The sequence below is a fragment of the Rhinopithecus roxellana genome, chromosome 12 (assembly GCF_007565055.1).
Source record: "Rhinopithecus roxellana isolate Shanxi Qingling chromosome 12, ASM756505v1, whole genome shotgun sequence".
Taxonomy (NCBI): Eukaryota; Metazoa; Chordata; class Mammalia; order Primates; family Cercopithecidae; genus Rhinopithecus; species Rhinopithecus roxellana.
In genome coordinates this window covers 111,055,222-111,070,830 of record NC_044560.1, presented here as the reverse complement: position 1 = coordinate 111,070,830, position 15,609 = coordinate 111,055,222, and the positions used below count along the sequence as shown (strand labels likewise).

Here is a 15,609-nt window from a genome sequence, read left to right as displayed (position 1 = left end):
AGCGAGACCTCCATCTCTATTACGTAAAAACAACATTTTTAAAGTAAATAAAGAAACCCGGCCGCCGCCAAAGGAATCTTCCTGTGTCTGGGGCCTTCCTTAGAGACTAGCCTACTGAGGACACCCTTTGGGCCAATCCAGGAAGGAATGATTCTGGTGGCCCCTGACGGGGCGGGGGCGTGGCAAAGTTCGCCTGGGAGGCGGGGCCGGCGCTGCCTGCGGTTTGACTGCCATCCGGGCTGCTGCAGGCACTGGGAAAGGCAGTCCAGCCTCAGTCCTCGCTACAGACACGGGCGATTGTCCTCCTGCGTGTGAGCCAAAGCATACTCCAGGCCTCCAGGAGGTGTTTGTCGCGACAACACCTGGAAAGGGCCCGTGCGGAGTCCCTTAGTGAGCGGACCGAAAACCGCCACCCTGGAAGGATATTGGCAGGCCCTAGGGGCTATCACACTACGACACTGGGGGGTGTGGGTATCCTCCGAGTACTCGTCCCCGGGCGCCTCCACCCAGACCTGAGGGGTGTCGGGAAGACCCCAGCCTACCGAGTCAGGGCGGGGTTAAGACCGCCGGCGCTGGAAACGTGTAGGGCGGGGCCCAGATCCGGGTCCCGCTAGCAGGGCGGTGTGGGACGCGCATGCGCAATGTCCGCTTCGGCTCTAGGACCGCGCGGGAGACAGCAGGGCCGCGGTGCAGTGCCAGACCCGAGAGTTGCGGCCTGAGTCACCGGCCCTGCCTTCCAGAGCCGGACGCTGCGGGAGGCCCGGGAGCGGCAGCGGAACGGACTCCCAGACCTCCAGACGCGTGCAGTGGTAAGCGCCCAGCCCGTACCCCCTCCGCACCCCGCAATTCCGGCTTTGGCGGCCCCCAAACCTGGCGAACCGTGAAGTCTCGGCCTCAGGAGCCCCCCAGATCCACGGTCTTAGATTCGAACCCTCAGACCTGTTCGACCCCCTTTTATGCCGTCCCGGGGACGTCCCGTACTTCTCCACCCTCTGTCTCATGATCCAAAATACAGGCCCATAGGTTTCAGAGATACTCTGTGAATTCTTCCTTGGGGTGTCTTGAACCGCGATCGTAGATCTGTGCCCCCAGTTCCAGCAAGGGACCCCATTATCCGGGAACCCAGGGTTCACAGCCACGATCTTAGACCCGAGCCCACAGAGCCAGAGGTGACACTGGAATCCTGCCGCTAGGAATACCTGAATTCTCAAGCCCACATCTAGGATTTCCTAAACCCCGCCCTGGGGCCCTTTAGGCGGTGAATGTTTGCTCCGCGCCCATGACCCGCCAAGGACCTTTACATTCAGTCTGGGCTCTGGATCTCACATCTAGCGCCCAGACACGTCGGGCACGCCTGACGCCAACTTGGGGTCCCCACCAAGAGAACCCCCACCAGACCTACACCCTCCGCTTAACGCGTGCACCCAGTCCAGGCTCCCTCAAGCCCACGGGTGCCTTTTAGACCCGAGGAGGTTGCAAACCTTGCGAGGACAACCCGCCCTCGCAAACTCAGACCCCCACCCGGAGGCCTCAGATCCCTCCTCCACGTCCAGCTGCCGGAAATGCGTGTTTGAGGGGAGGGTGTGGGCTCAGGGGCGAAGTACCCACTGGCCCCCTTTTTTCCTCCCAGCAGGGAGTCGCAGCCATGTTCCTGGTTAACTCGTTCTTGAAGGGCGGCGGCGGCGGCGGAGGAGGGGGGGGCCTGGGTGGGGGCCTGGGGAATGTGCTTGGAGGCCTGATCAGCGGGGCCGGCGGCGGCGGCGGCGGTGGTGGAGGCGGAGGCGGCGGCGGTGGTGGTGGAACTGCCATGCGCATCCTAGGCGGAGTCATCAGCGCCATCAGGTAAGGCGGCGACTATCGGAGGGGCGGGGCCTGGGAATGTGAATGGGAGGTGTCTCAGAGGGGCGTGGTCTAACAATAATAGAATAGGATAAACCTGGAGACTAACCTGGGTACCTGAATTAGGCCAGGGTGGCCTAGTTTGAGAGTCCTGCTATAAGGGGGTGGACCCCAATGAGGCGGATCAGTCCTTGGGGGCGGGGCTTGATATGGGAGTAGTCTGATTGTGTGGGACCAGGACAATGTGGTCCTGAGGGGACCGATGTGGAGTTTTGGAGGGTGGGGCTGATGGGTTTGGGCCCAGCCTGCATTGGCTAACCTGGAGATGAACGTTAAAGGGGCGGAGCCAATGCGTCTGAGTGACATTTTACGGTCGGGGCTTGACTTACGAGTGTGGTCAGAGGTTTTAGGTGGATTAATGAGGAGGTGAGCCCAGGAGAAAGCAAGACCTATAGGGATAGGGGAAATGACCTAGAATGGGCTGGGCTTGCTGGGAACTGGCTGGATTAATGGAGAAAAATGCCCTGGTAGGGGTAGGGCAGGTTGGCCTAATTAGTCATGGCCACTGAGCAGTGATCCCTTGAAGGGGCTGGGGTAGGATGTTGGGAAGACAGGTATTTAGGAAGGGGGCCTTGGAGTAGAGTCTTGGGCAGATGGCACCTAAGGAGGATAAGACCTTGGGAAGCTGGGGCAGAGCCTCTATGAAGTGAGCCCTCCAAGGGGCGGGGGTTTTTGATTCTGTGTGGGATTTTTAGGTTGAGGGTGGCCGAGATGACTGGAATCTGCCACTGGGTAGGTGTGCCTGCCAGGGAGGGAGCCTCCCAGGGGACAGATCTCTGGGTTTCCTGAAGGGTGGGGTTGGCCTGAGGAAGGGAGAAGAGGGGCACGACCAGGGCAGTGTGGATTGGGACAGATGAGGACAAGAACAGATGAAGGGCACAGCAACCAAGTAAGGAAGATAGCGGCTGACGTCTGGAGCGTTGGGGCTGATGGTTCTGTAGTGCTGCCCGTTGGAGGCCCCGCCCCCGACACTAACCCCTCCCCCTTATCTCTTCGCAGCGAGGCGGCTGCGCAATACAACCCGGAGCCCCCGGTAAGCCCACTCTGCAACCAGACCCCCTTCTCCTGCCAAGGCCTCTTCGAGGTCCCATTCCTGTTCCTGTAGAGAAGTCCTACTGTCCTCCCCTTCTTGTGAAATTCCTCTGCCAGTTCCTCCCGTGCCATGTCCGCAGCTTCGCCATGGCTCTTAGCCATGCCCCACATACGCGCACCCATTCACTACCACCTGTCATTCTTTTTCTCATCAAGCTGCCCAGCCCACTCTGACTTTCCCACCCAGGGTGCCTGGGTGTGGGGAGCCGTCCTGTCCGGGTTCCCCTCCCCCTGCTCTGAGCTCTCCTTCCTCTGCAGCCCCCACGCACACATTACTCCAACATTGAGGCCAACGAGAGTGAGGAGGTCCGGCAGTTCCGGAGACTCTTTGCCCAGCTGGCTGGAGATGTAAGTAACCTGGGGTTACCTGACCCCGTCCTAACCCTTCCATCCCTTCCCTTGTGGCTGCCCTTTCACACACACCCTTGACCGTGACAATCCCAGTGTTCCCATTCTCCATGACATTCTCAGACCCTTCAGTCACACCTGACCTGCCCCTAACTTCCGCCTGCAGGACATGGAGGTCAGCGCCACAGAACTCATGAACATTCTCAATAAGGTTGTGACACGACGTAAGTGACCGGGCTTAAGGAATAGGGTAGGTTTAGAGGCAGAGGGGCCGGAGTGGCTTTGACCTCTGGCCTCTGACTTTCAATCTGTTGCCCACAGACCCTGATCTGAAGACTGATGGTTTTGGCATTGACACGTGTCGCAGCATGGTGGCGGTGATGGATGTATCCTTGGGAGCAGTGTGGGAGAGGCCCTGGGTGCACAGGGAGTTTTTTGAGAGTATGTTTGGAAAGCCAATGTGTAGCCTTCATATCCACAGATGTGGAAATGCATTCATCAGAGTACACTCACCTACAGACATGTGGCAGTAAATCATAACAATGCCAGCTGTCACAGCTGGCACTTTAATTATATAAAGTGACTGAACCTTCACAACCACCCTGTTGGACAGGCATAATTATTATACTCCATTTTACAGATGAGGAAACTGAGGCTCAGTTTCCTGAAAGAAGCAGTCGTTTGTCTCAAGTTATAGATAAAGGTCAGGCGTGGTGGCTCATGCCTGTAATCCCAACACTTTGGGAGGCCGAGGTGGGCAGATCACCTGAGGTCAGGAGTTCGAGACCAGCCTAGCCAACATGGTGAAACCCCATCTCTATTAAAAATACAAAAATTAGCCAGGCGTGGTGGTGTGCAGCTATAGTCTCAGCTACTTGGGAGGCTGAGGCAGGAGAATTGCTGAAATCTGGGAGGTGGAGGTTGCAGTGAGCAGAGGTTTCGTCACTGCACTCCAGTCTGTGGACTCAGGTCTTTTGGGCTTGGGAACCCAAATTTATAACAGCCACGTGCACATGTACACACACACACACCTAAGAGCACACCCACATACGTGAAGGTGTATGAGGCAGTGTGCTCAGGAACACATATATCTATATGGGCCAGCCATCAGCTGACCTTTGATACATGCATTTTTTTTTTTTTTTTTTTTTTTTTTGAGACGGAGTCTTGCTCTATCGCCCAGGCTGGAGTGCAGTGGCTGGATCTCAGCTCACTGCAAGCTCCGCCTCCCGGGTTCACGCCATTCTCCTGCCTCAGCCTCCTGTGTAGCTGGGACTACAGGCGCCCGCCACCGCACCTGGCTAATTTTTTGTATTTTTTAGTAGAGACGGGGTTTCACCGTGTTAGCCAGGATGGTCTCGATCTCCTGACCTTGTGATCCTCCCGTCTCGGCCTCCCAAAGTGCTGGGATTATAGGCATGAGCCACTGCGCCCGGCCTTTATTTTTGTTTTAAAAAATAGTTTATAAGGAGACAAACTTTCACTATATTGACCCAGCAAGTCTCAAACTCCTGACCTCAAGCAATCCTCCCGCCTTGGCCTCCCAAAGTATTGGGATTACAGGCTTGAGGCACTGCGCCTGCCCTTATGCACATTTAACACATAGGGCAGTACAGACACACACATATAAACATGTCATGTAATCACAGACATATTGCATAGAGCGAAGCAATCCCAACTCTACCTCTTAACCAGGTTATTGAACCTCTCTGTGCCTCAGTTTCTCTGTCTGTAAAATGAGTGATAATGGTGATACTGAATTGGAGCTACATGCAAAAGGTTTAGCACTGTGCATAATGCATAGTATGTGTTCTGTACACATTAGCTCTTAACTATGATATTGGGTAGAGTTTTCAGCTTTGAATATGTTTCTTTCTCTGGAAATAGTCCTGGTAGAACTGGTGTCCCAAAGATTTAGTGAGAAAGTGATGTTCCTGAGCTCAGCGATCCACCTGCCTTGGCTTCCCAAAGTGCTGGGGTTACAGGCATGAACCACCATGCCTGGCCACACACTTGTTTTTCACATGTCCTAACATTTATGAAATTGAGTTACTGTCCATAATTTTCTTTTCTTTTTTTTTTTTTTTTTGAGACAGAGTCTCGCTCTGTTTCCTAGGCTGAAGTGCAGTGGTACCATCTCGGCTCACTGCAAGCTCTGCCTCCTACGTTTGAGCAGTTCTCCTTCCTCAGCCTCCCAAATAGCTGGGATTACAGGTGTGTGCCACTACACCTGGCCAATTTTTGTATTTTTAGTAGAGATGGGATTTCATCATGTTGGCCAGGCTGGTCTTGAACTCCTGACCTCAAGTGAACCACCTGCTTCGGCCTCCCAAAGTGCTGGGATTACAGGCGGAAGCCACCACGCCTGGCCTATCAAGAATTTTCTGAATGAGCAATTAACAACTCTTCAGGCAAGGAATGTGTATTTTAGAGTAGTTGAATATAATTCCTCATGATTATGTTCCTTTTTTGAGACGGAGTTTCGCTCTGTTACCCAGGTTGGAGTGCAGTGGCGTGATCTCAGCTCACTGCAAGCTCCGCCTCCTGGGCTCATGCCATTCTCCTGCCTCAGCCTCCCGAGTAGCTGGGACTACAGGCGCCTGCCATCTCGACCGGCTAATTTTTTGTATTTTTAGTAGAGATGGGGTTTCACTGTGTTAGCCAGGATGGTCTCAATCTCCTGACCTTGTGATCCACCCACCTTGGCTTCCCAAAGTGCTGGGATTACAGGCGTGAGCCACCGCGCCCTGCCTAGTTATGTTTAAAGAGAATCCTTATTTAGAAATATAAGTGATGATATGTATGGATAAAATGAAAAATAAAACTGCACACCAGGTGATATGACTAGGACCAAGCGGGAGCTGGAGTTTCAGCTCTGGCTCCCCTGCTTGCTGTATCACCATCGTGTCCACAGTGCATGTGATGCGTGCATCTGGGTGTAGCTGTCACTCTTCTTAACACCCTCCCACCAGAGTGACACCACAGGCAAGCTGGGCTTTGAGGAATTCAAGTACTTGTGGAACAACATCAAAAGGTGGCAGGTGTGTAGCAACCTCTGAAATCCCTGGCACCCAGACCCCCAAGCCACGGAGATACCATGCTCCACAATGCTCACTTGGACTCGATCTCTTTGTCCCTACAGGCCATATACAAACAGTTTGACACTGACCGATCAGGGACCATTTGCAGTAGTGAACTCCCAGGGGCCTTTGAGGCGGCAGGTATGGCTGGCAGGGACATGGTGGGGCTGGGAGTGGGATGGGTGAGAAAACGTTTACTCAGCTGGTCTCGGCCTGACTCCTGGGTGTGGGAGTGGGTTGGGCCATGTGGCCCCCACACCTGAAGGACTAAATCCATCTTAGGGTTCCACCTGAATGAGCATCTCTATAACATGATCATCCGACGCTACTCAGATGAAAGTGGGAACATGGATTTTGACAACTTCATTAGCTGCTTGGTCAGGCTGGACGCCATGTTCCGTGAGTGACGCCCCAGCTGTCTTCCTGGGTGGGGATTCCTATGACCTCTATGGGCCAAAGTCTCCTCTAAGCCTGACGTTGAGGTGGGCGATGCTAGGGGCACAGGGGTGACTGAATCAGCCCCAGTTTCTGCCCTCATGGAGCGCACAGTCTAGTGGAGGAGAGACGAGTCCCCAGACAGTGACAGTTCAGACTGGTGATGGCTGAGAGGGGAAGCTCAGCGCAGAGTGATGGGTTGTGATGGGGGCAGCACAGGCTGAGGGTCTAGGGCTCTGGTGAGGGAAAGAGTGAGCAGAGTGTGCTCAGACTGTGCTTGGGGAAGCCTAGAGGGCAAATCCAATCCAGGAGGTACCTGATGCAGCCCAAGGGGTCAGGGAGGGCTCACTGGAGAGGGAACATTGGGACCTGAGGGATGAGGACAGAACTTAGTGAGAAGGTAGGGAATCCTGTTGCAGGCTGAGGGAACAGCCTGTGCAAAGGCCTAGAAGGGGAAAGAAGATGGGGCTTCTGGTAGTTTTAGCTTGCTTTCTTTTCTTTCTTTTCTCTTTTCTTTTCTTTTCTTTCTGCCTGCCTGCCTTCCTGCCTTCCTCTTCCTTTTTCTTCCTTTCTCTTCCTTTCTCTCCTCTCCTCTCCTTTCCTTTCTCTCTTCTTTCTTTTTTTTCTCCTTTTTGACAGAGTCTTGCTCTTGTTGCCCAGGCTGGAGTGCAGTGGCACCACCATAGCTCACTGCAGCCTCAACTCCTAGGCTCCAGCAGGCCTCCTGCCTCAGCTTACCGAATACCTGGGAGTACAGGCACACACTGCCATGCCTGGCTAATTTTTTAAAATTTTTTGTAGAGACAGGGTCTTGCTATGTTGCCCAGGCTTGTCTTGAACTCCTGGGCTCCAGCAATCCTCCCACCTCAGCCTCCTAAAGCCTTGGTATTATTATAGGCATGAGCCATTGCATGTGGCCTTCTGAGTGTTAGTGTACTGAATGCTGAAGACATGGTTGAGAAGTAGGAATTACTGTCCTTATTTTATGGAGGAAGAACTTAGGGTTCAAGGAAGCAAAATTTCTTGCTCATAGTCACCCAGCTAGGAAGTTGCAAAGCCGGAATTTGAACTTGGATCTGTCTGAGATCTGAGCTAAGTAAGAGAAGTTAGGAGCAGTGGGCATCATTAGGTCATGCAGGATTGTGGGTGCGAAGTTTGGGGGTGCTCAGACTCTACCAGGGACATTGGGGAGCCATTGCAGGTTCTAGGCAGAGGGAGGGACAGGGTCAGATTTGGCTTTAGAAAGATCCCTTGACCTTACCAGGCACAGTGGCTCATGCCTATAATCCCAGCACTTTGGGAGGCCGAGGTGGGCGGATCATGAGGTCAGGAGTTCGAGACCATCCTGGCTAACACGGTGAAACCCCATCTCTACTAAAAATGCAAAAAATTAGCCGGGTGTGGTGGTGGGCAACTATAGTCCTAGCTACTCGGGAGGCTGAGGCAGGAGAATGGTGTGAACCTGGGAGGTGGAGCTTGCAGTGAGCCGAGATTGCACCACTGCACTGCAGCCTGGGCGACAGAGCGAGACTCCATCTCAAAATAAAAAAAGAAAGATCCCTCGGCCTCCAGGCCGGGCGCAGTGGCTCACGCCTGTAATCCCAGCACTTTGGGAGGCTGAGGCAGGAGTATCACCTGAGGTCAGGAGTTCAAGACCAGCCTGGCCAACGTGGCGAAACCCCGTATCTACTAAGAACACAAAAATTAGCTGGGCGTGGGGGCATGCCTGTAATCCCAGCTACTCAGGAGGCTTAGGGAAGGAGAATTGCTTGGAACCCAGGAAGCGGAGGTTGCAGTGAGCAGAGATCATGCCATTGCACTCCAGCCTCCAGCCTGGGTGACAAGAGCGAGACTCCATGTCAAAAAAAAAAAAAAAGAAAGAAAGATCCCATGGCCTCCAGAGAGCCCAGGGAGGACAATGCATGAAGGGTGACAGAGGAAAAGAAGCAAGTATGTGAGATAGCAGGGAGGTGAAGAAAGTGGACAGTAAGGGGAGATGAGGCCAAAAGTCACATAAGAGGGGCCAGGAAATAGCCACTGCATCTACCAGCAAGAAGGCTGATAGTTGGGAGGATCGTTTGAGACCAGCCCAGGCAACATAGTAGGACCCCATCTCTACAAAAAAAAAAAAAAAAAAAAAGCCGGGCGTGGTGGCACATGCCTGTGGTCTCAGTTGCTCGGGAGGCTGAGGTGGGAGGATCACTTGAGCCCGGGAGGGTGAGGCTGCAGTGAGCTATGATCTTGCCACTGGACTCCAGCCTGGGCCACAGAGACATTGTCTCAAAAAAAAAAAAAATGAGGGCTGGACATCATGGCTTACTCCTGTAATTCCAGCACTTTGGGAGGCCAAGGCAGGCAGATAACCTGATGTCAGGAGTTTGAGACCAGCCTGGCCAAGATACTGAAACCCCGTCTCTACTAAAAGTACAAAAACATTAGCTAGGTGTGGTGGTGCACGCCTGTAGTCCCAGCTACTCAGGAGGCTGAGGCAGGAGAATCACTTGAACCTGGGAGGCAGAGGTTGCAGTGAGCCAAGATTGTGCCACTGTACTCCAGCCTGGGCAACAGAGTGGGACTCTGTCTCAAAAAAAAAAAAAAAAAAAAGGCAGCCAGGGAGTGCAGGACGCTGTGGGTGTGGACACCTGAGGGTGGTGGTAACTGAGCGGTGATAGTGTAGTCATTGTGTCTAGATTCCCTGTGGGTGGGGAACATGGAGTCAAGTTTCAGGGCAGATGTGGGGACCTACCTGTAAGATTCTAGGGGCAGGAAGTAGAGAGTGCAGAGCCTCCCTCTAGTAGCCTGTTAGGCTTGGAACTGGAGAGGATGGAGCATAGATGTCAGTAGGAGGCTGGGGCTGGGCAGAGGTGATATCAGTACAGAGAGGCCATTATTGAGGAGGGTAACAGCTTGGATTCCAATCCTCATTTCTTCACTTTCTTGCTGTGTGACCTGGGGCATGGCCCCTCCCTTCTCTGTCTCATTTTTTTTTTTCTTTTCCTTTTTTTAATTTTCAGTTTTTTTTAAAAAAACAGATGAGGTGTCTGTTGCCCAGATTGGTCTTGAACTCCTGGGCTCAAGTGATCCTCCCATCTCGACCTTCCAAAGTGTTGGGATTACAGGTGTGAACCACCATGCCCAGCCTGTGCTTCATTTTAAAATGACACTTATCTCACAGAGTTGGATTAAATGAGCTAATACCTGGAAAGCACTTTACACTGTGCTGGGTGAAGGGGTGGCCTGCCCCTCTACACCTGTGGGTGTTTCTCGTGAGAGACTGGAGAAAAGAAATGAGACACAGAGACAAAGTATAGAGAAGGAAAAAGTGGGCCCAGGGGACCGGCGCTCAGCATACAGGCGGTACCGGTCTCTGAGTTCCCTCAATATTTATTGATCATTATCTTTACCATCTTAGAAAAAGGGAAGTGGCAGGATAATATGATCATATAGGGAGAAGGTCAGCAGTGAGACATATGAATAAAGATTTCTGTGACATAAGTTTAAGGAAAAGTGCTGTGCCTTGATATGCATATGTAAATATCTCCATAAGCCTTTTTAGTGCATAAAGAGCAGCATTGCCACTAGCACCTCCCACCTTCAGCCCTAAGGTGGTTTTCTCCTTTCACAGTAAATAGAACATACAATCGGGTTTTACACCGAGATGTTCCATTGCCCAGGGACAGGCAGGAGACAGATGCTTTCCTCTATCTCAACTGCCAAGAGGCCTTCTTTCCTCTTACACTAGTCCTCCTCAACACAGACCCTTCACGGGTGTCAGGCTGGGGGACGATCAGGTCTTTCCCTTCCCACGAGGCCATATTTCAGACCATCACATGGGGAGAAACCTTGGACAATACCTAGCTTTCCTAGGCAGAGGTCCCTGTGACTTTCCACAGTGTATGTTTCCCTGGGTACTTGAGATTAAGAGAATGGTGATGACTTTTAACCAGCAAGCTGCCTTCAGGCACTTGTTTAACAAAGCACACCCTGCACAGCCCAAAATCCTTTAAACCTTGAGTCACCACAGCACATGTCTCTTGCAAGGACAGGGTTGGGGGTAGGGTCACACATTAACAGCATCTCAAATACAGAACAAAATGGAGTCTCTTATGTCTACTTCTTTCTATATAGACACAGTAATAGTCTGATCTCTCTTTTCCCCACAACTGGGCACACAGTAAATACTCAGTGAAGTACCAGCTGCTATTATTGTCATCCCATATATTTGTGTAATGTTATTATGCTAAAAACCAGTCTCCTTTCTTCCCTACCCATCTCCTCCTCCAGGTGCCTTCAAATCTCTTGACAAAGATGGCACTGGACAAATCCAGGTGAACATCCAGGAGGTAAGAACCCCCATCTTGGGGTATGGGTGCCTGGGGGGACCCCACCCCTTGGCCATTCATACCAGCTCTGAGCTGCAGTCCCCTCCCTCCTATTTTGCCAGCAGTCCCTGGGTGAGGGCAGAGGGGCTGGTGCTCTGGGGTTCCCTGTCCTCACTCTCCACCCTCCTCTCCCCAGTGGCTGCAGCTGACTATGTATTCCTGAACTGGAGCCCCAGACCCATGCCCTCACCGCCTCGCTATAGGAGTCACCTGGAGCCTGGGTCTCTCCCAGGGCCCATCCTGTCTGCAGTCACATCTTTGTGGGGCCTGCTGACCCACAGCTTTTGTTCTCCCAGCACTTGTTACCCAGATTCTCAACATCCAGGGCCCAATATGCCTGCCTGGAGTTTCCCTTGGCTCTAGAACACTCTAACAAGCTCTGTCCAAGGGTCTCCCCACTCCCACCAGGCCCTGCACACACCCGCTCCGTAACCTCTCCCCTGTATCTGTGCCAAGCCTAGCACTTGTGATGCTTCCATGCCCCGAGGGCCCTCTCTCGGTTCTGGGAGGATGACTCCAGTCCCTGCACCCCTGGCACACCCTTCATAGTTGCCACCCAGGCGGCCAAGCTCCAGACCGTGCCAGACCCAGGCGCCCCAGTGCCTTTGTCTATATTCTGTTCCCAGACTGCCAGGCCCAGGAGGAAATAAACACGCCCCAGTTGCTCGTCTCTATGCCATCTGCCTCCTGATCTGATCTGAGAGAGGAGGGAGGAGCTTGGGCTCTGGGTCCTGGGGAATTGGGGAGGTAGTAGATTCATCCCCAGGGCTGGATCTGTGGATCTCCTTGTCTTCTTCTCATCTGCATTTTTTTCTCATCCTGAGCTGTGGAGGCTGAGACAGGACCCAGAAGGCCCCGTGATCTCTGCTTCTGCTTCCAGAGTCCGGGCTAGAGGGAGGTCTTAATACCACTCCTGGGCCCTGTCTCCCAAGGCCATGTTTGCCCCTCTTGCAGCTTCTCCATCCACACTTGGCCTCTGCCTCTGTTGTGTCATGGACCATGGTCAGTGTCTTCCTTCCCACTTGAGGACACCACCCCATGTCCCCGGGTCCCTAGGGGCAGCCTATGGGTACTGTTTGGGGTACTCAGCAGAGGGCCCAGAGGTAGCGACATCCTAGGATTAGCCCTGGTCCAGCGTGAGGCACCGAGGGCTGGAGGTAGTGGGCAGTCCACGGGGCAGAGATCACTGGCTGGCAGGAGTATGGGCTTGGTGGGAAGAGGTGGACACACACACACACACACACACAGAGGCCAGCGTTTATTGACACTTGTTCAAGTCCCTCAGGCCCCCCAGGCTTCCTGGTCTTAATTCCTGGGGAAGGAGGCCCAGCCAAGGCAGTACATGCTGTAGGCGGAGCCTAGAAAGGGGAAGCGCGGGAGACAGAATGAGACCTAATCCCCTCCCTGGACATCCCGGGCTTTTAAGGCCTTCTTCAGACTCCCCAGTTCCCAGCCTGGACCCCAGCTCTAGTTTGGGCTTCAGCTCCCTTCCCAGATTGGACTCCTATTGTAAAGGCCCCTGGCGTTGATCTAGGTCAGGCTGGGAGCTTCCTCCCCAACTCCTCCCTCGGCCTCAGCCCCACTACTAGCCCAGCCCCCGTCCTGGGACACAAGCCCAAGCCCTATGACTCCCCTCCCTCCAGCTCAGTACTCGACCCCCTTCCTAAACGCCAACCCCCAACCCAGATCCTGGTGAGTCCTGGCCAGAAACCAGCCGCCTCCTACCCTGGGTCCAGCCCCGCCTCCCCCGCAGCTTGGGCCGGGTTGTGCCCTGAGCTCACCTCCCAGACACAGCCCCATTGTCACTCGGTACAGGATGTTGTCAACGATGCCGCCCTTCAGGTACAACGGGATGTCATTGTCCTCCTGGATGTGGGGGTGTCTGATGAGAAGGATGCCGGCTGCTCCTTTGAGGGCGCCCCGCCTGCCCCCTGCTCTGTGCGCTCCGGCTGGCGCGTCGGATCCCCCCACCCCAGCCCCGCCCCTCCCACCTGGAAGAGCTTCTGTTTCTCGGGCACTCGGTTCTGGAAGCGGTTCCGGGCGGTGGAGCTGAAGGAACGGATCAGTGCCCGGGAGACCTGCGGGGTGGGAGGTGGGCGGGTATTGGAGGCACCTGGAGGGGTGTCCTGAAGGGGAACCCCGCTGAGACCTGGACGTGGGGACAGCCCCATCCCTAGCGACCGTCCCAAAGGCGAGGAGGGTAATAACTTGGATTCTACTACCCGCGAACTGCCAGCCTGGGTGGGGAGGGGACTTGCCCTAGAGTCTGACCTGGAGGTGACCGGGCTGCCTAGAGGGTCCTGGAAGGGAGGGGACCCAGAATGACTTTGTTCTGGGGGGTCTAAGTCCTGAGATTTTTGTCGGGGGAGGGTTTCCTGGATTAAAGGGAGGAAACCAGGTCCCGAGAACGTGGGGACCGGAATGGAGGTCCCCGGGAGCGTCCAGGCTGCCTGAGAAGCCCTGGGTGAGGCCAGGATGTTACGTTTCCGGTGTTAAGGGTTCCCGAGATGTTAAGTTCAAACCCGGGGCTTTGGGCCGGAGTGGGGGTCCCCAGTTGTCTCCGAAGAGTGGATTGTGCGGGAGGGGACCCAGGTTGTTTAGCGGGGAGTCCCCGGCCCTGAAGGGGGCTCACGTTCCAAGGCCCCAGATGCGGGGGTACTTGGAGAGTCGCGTATTAGGGCAGGGTTTTCTGGGTGGGGGGCCCCGGCCCAGCCCATGGGGGCCTCACCCGCAGGGCCTGCATTCTGCCTCGTCCTCTTCCCCCGGAGTCACCTCTCCTCTCAGCCCAAGGACACGCATTGCCCTCCCCTGTCCAGGAACCCCAGACCCCGCCCGCTGCGCGCAGCGTGACAGCTGGGGACACGGCGGGGCTGGGGCTGGGGCTGGGGTGGGGGCAGGTCGAGGAGGCGGTCCAGACCCTCACCCCGGGCCGCAATGCGCATCCCTTTCGGTCTCGGAATTTCTGTTGGGACAGGAGCGGAAAGCGGTACCAGGGAATCCGTTTTTGCAGATTTTTGGAGATTTCCTCCCGGGGCAAGTGCAACTCCTCCCCGGATCTCTCCCTGTCCCTTGGTATGTGAGAGTGAGGAAGGAAAGGCATGAGGCCGAGTTCCAACTCCCTGTTCTGTCTACACAGCCAGAGATTGCACCTCCGAGCCTGTTTCCGTATCTGTAATGTGAGGGCTAAGGCAGGATCTTTCTCGGAGATTTGTTGAGACGTTAAATGACCTTGTTTTTAGGAAACATAATCTGAAGTCTTTGGGGGTAAAACGGTATTCTATGTTACCCGAAGAAACACATCATATCTATTTATAGCTCTCTAATTCTGGCAGGCAGCGGGGTGCGGCACAGTTGTCCTAATGGTTTTAGCAACCAGGAAAGATCCTGGCCTAGTCTAAAAGGTTTCCTTTTTTCTTCTTCTTCTTCTTTTTTTTTTTTTTTTTTTTTTTTTTTCAGACAGGGTTTGCTCTTTTGCACAGGCTGGAGTGCAGTGGTGTGATCATAGCTCACTGCAGCCTCGACCTCCTAGGTTCAGCGATCCTCCTGCCTCAGCCTCCTGAGTGGTTGGGACTTACAGGTGCACACCACCATGCCCAACTAATTTTTGGGTTTTTTGTAGAGGCTGGGTTTCACCATGTTGTCCAGGCTGGTCTCGAGCTCCTGAGCATGAAAAATCCGCCAGCCTCAAGCTCTCAAAGTGCTGGGATTACAGGCGTGAGCCACCGCACCCAGCCAATAGACAATGTTTGTTTGTTTTTGAGGCAGCCTCTTGCAGTGTTGCCCAGGGTGGTCTCCAACTCCTCCAAGTAATGTTCCCACCTCTGTCTCCCAAAGTGGTGGAATTAGAGGTGTGAGTCACTACACCCAACTTCTAAAAGGTTTTTAACACTCTGTCTTATTTATTTATTTAATTTATTTTTTTTAGACAGAGTCTTGCTCTGTTGCACACCTTGGAGTGCAGTGGTACGACCTTGGCTTACTGAAACCTTCTGCCTCCCAGGTTTAGGCAATTTTTGTACCTCAGCCTCCAAAGTAGCTGGGATTACAGGCACCCGCCACCACACCCAGCTAATTTCTGTATTTTTTAGTAGAGACAGGGTTACACCATGTTGGCCAGGCTCGTCTCAAACTCCCGACCTCAGGTGATCTGCCCGCCTTGGCCTTCGAAAGTGCTGGGATTACAGACCCAAACCACCACTTCCAGCCAGAGTCTCTTTTAAAAAAAGAGGGGTTTTATAACTATTAAATTCCTTTAACACTTTCAAACTATGCTTGTAAATTTAATGTTAGGTTTTTCCATTTAAGAGCCACAAGTAGGGCCGGGCGTGGTGGCTCACGCCTGTAATCCTAGCACTTTGGGAGGCCAAGACAGG

At 53.8% G+C, this 15,609-nt stretch overlaps 2 protein-coding genes across 4 annotated transcripts; one reads left to right on the top strand and one right to left on the bottom strand.

Moving 5' to 3' along the window:
- Positions 1 to 211: 211 nt before the first annotated feature.
- CAPNS1 (calpain small subunit 1) lies at positions 212 to 11,910 on the top strand. Of its 2 annotated transcripts, none has more exons than XM_010368809.2 (11): positions 212 to 809; positions 1,634 to 1,842; positions 2,899 to 2,932; positions 3,250 to 3,339; positions 3,506 to 3,563; positions 3,661 to 3,725; positions 6,312 to 6,380; positions 6,482 to 6,560; positions 6,702 to 6,818; positions 11,139 to 11,197; positions 11,373 to 11,910. In XM_010368809.2, the coding sequence occupies exons 2-11, from the start codon at positions 1,646 to 1,648 to the stop codon at positions 11,397 to 11,399; spliced, it is 795 nt and encodes a 264-aa protein (XP_010367111.1). In that variant the 5' UTR covers positions 212 to 809; positions 1,634 to 1,645; the 3' UTR covers positions 11,400 to 11,910. The 2 variants fall into 2 exon arrangements, with proteins under 2 accessions (XP_010367111.1, XP_010367109.1); XM_010368807.2 differs by having other exon boundaries at positions 1,631 to 1,842.
- Positions 11,911 to 12,477: 567 nt separating this feature from the next.
- Positions 12,478 to 14,560, bottom strand: LOC104666684. Of its 2 annotated transcripts, XM_010368810.2 has the most exons (4): positions 13,965 to 14,560; positions 13,228 to 13,314; positions 13,018 to 13,102; positions 12,478 to 12,594 (listed from the first exon to the last, which is right to left on the bottom strand). In XM_010368810.2, the coding sequence occupies exons 1-4, from the start codon at positions 14,334 to 14,336 to the stop codon at positions 12,542 to 12,544; spliced, it is 597 nt and encodes a 198-aa protein (XP_010367112.1). In that variant the 5' UTR covers positions 14,337 to 14,560; the 3' UTR covers positions 12,478 to 12,541. The 2 variants fall into 2 exon arrangements, 1 of the variants encoding a protein (XP_010367112.1); XR_004060408.1 differs by having other exon boundaries at positions 12,480 to 12,594; positions 13,018 to 13,314.
- Positions 14,561 to 15,609: the final 1,049 nt, after the last annotated feature.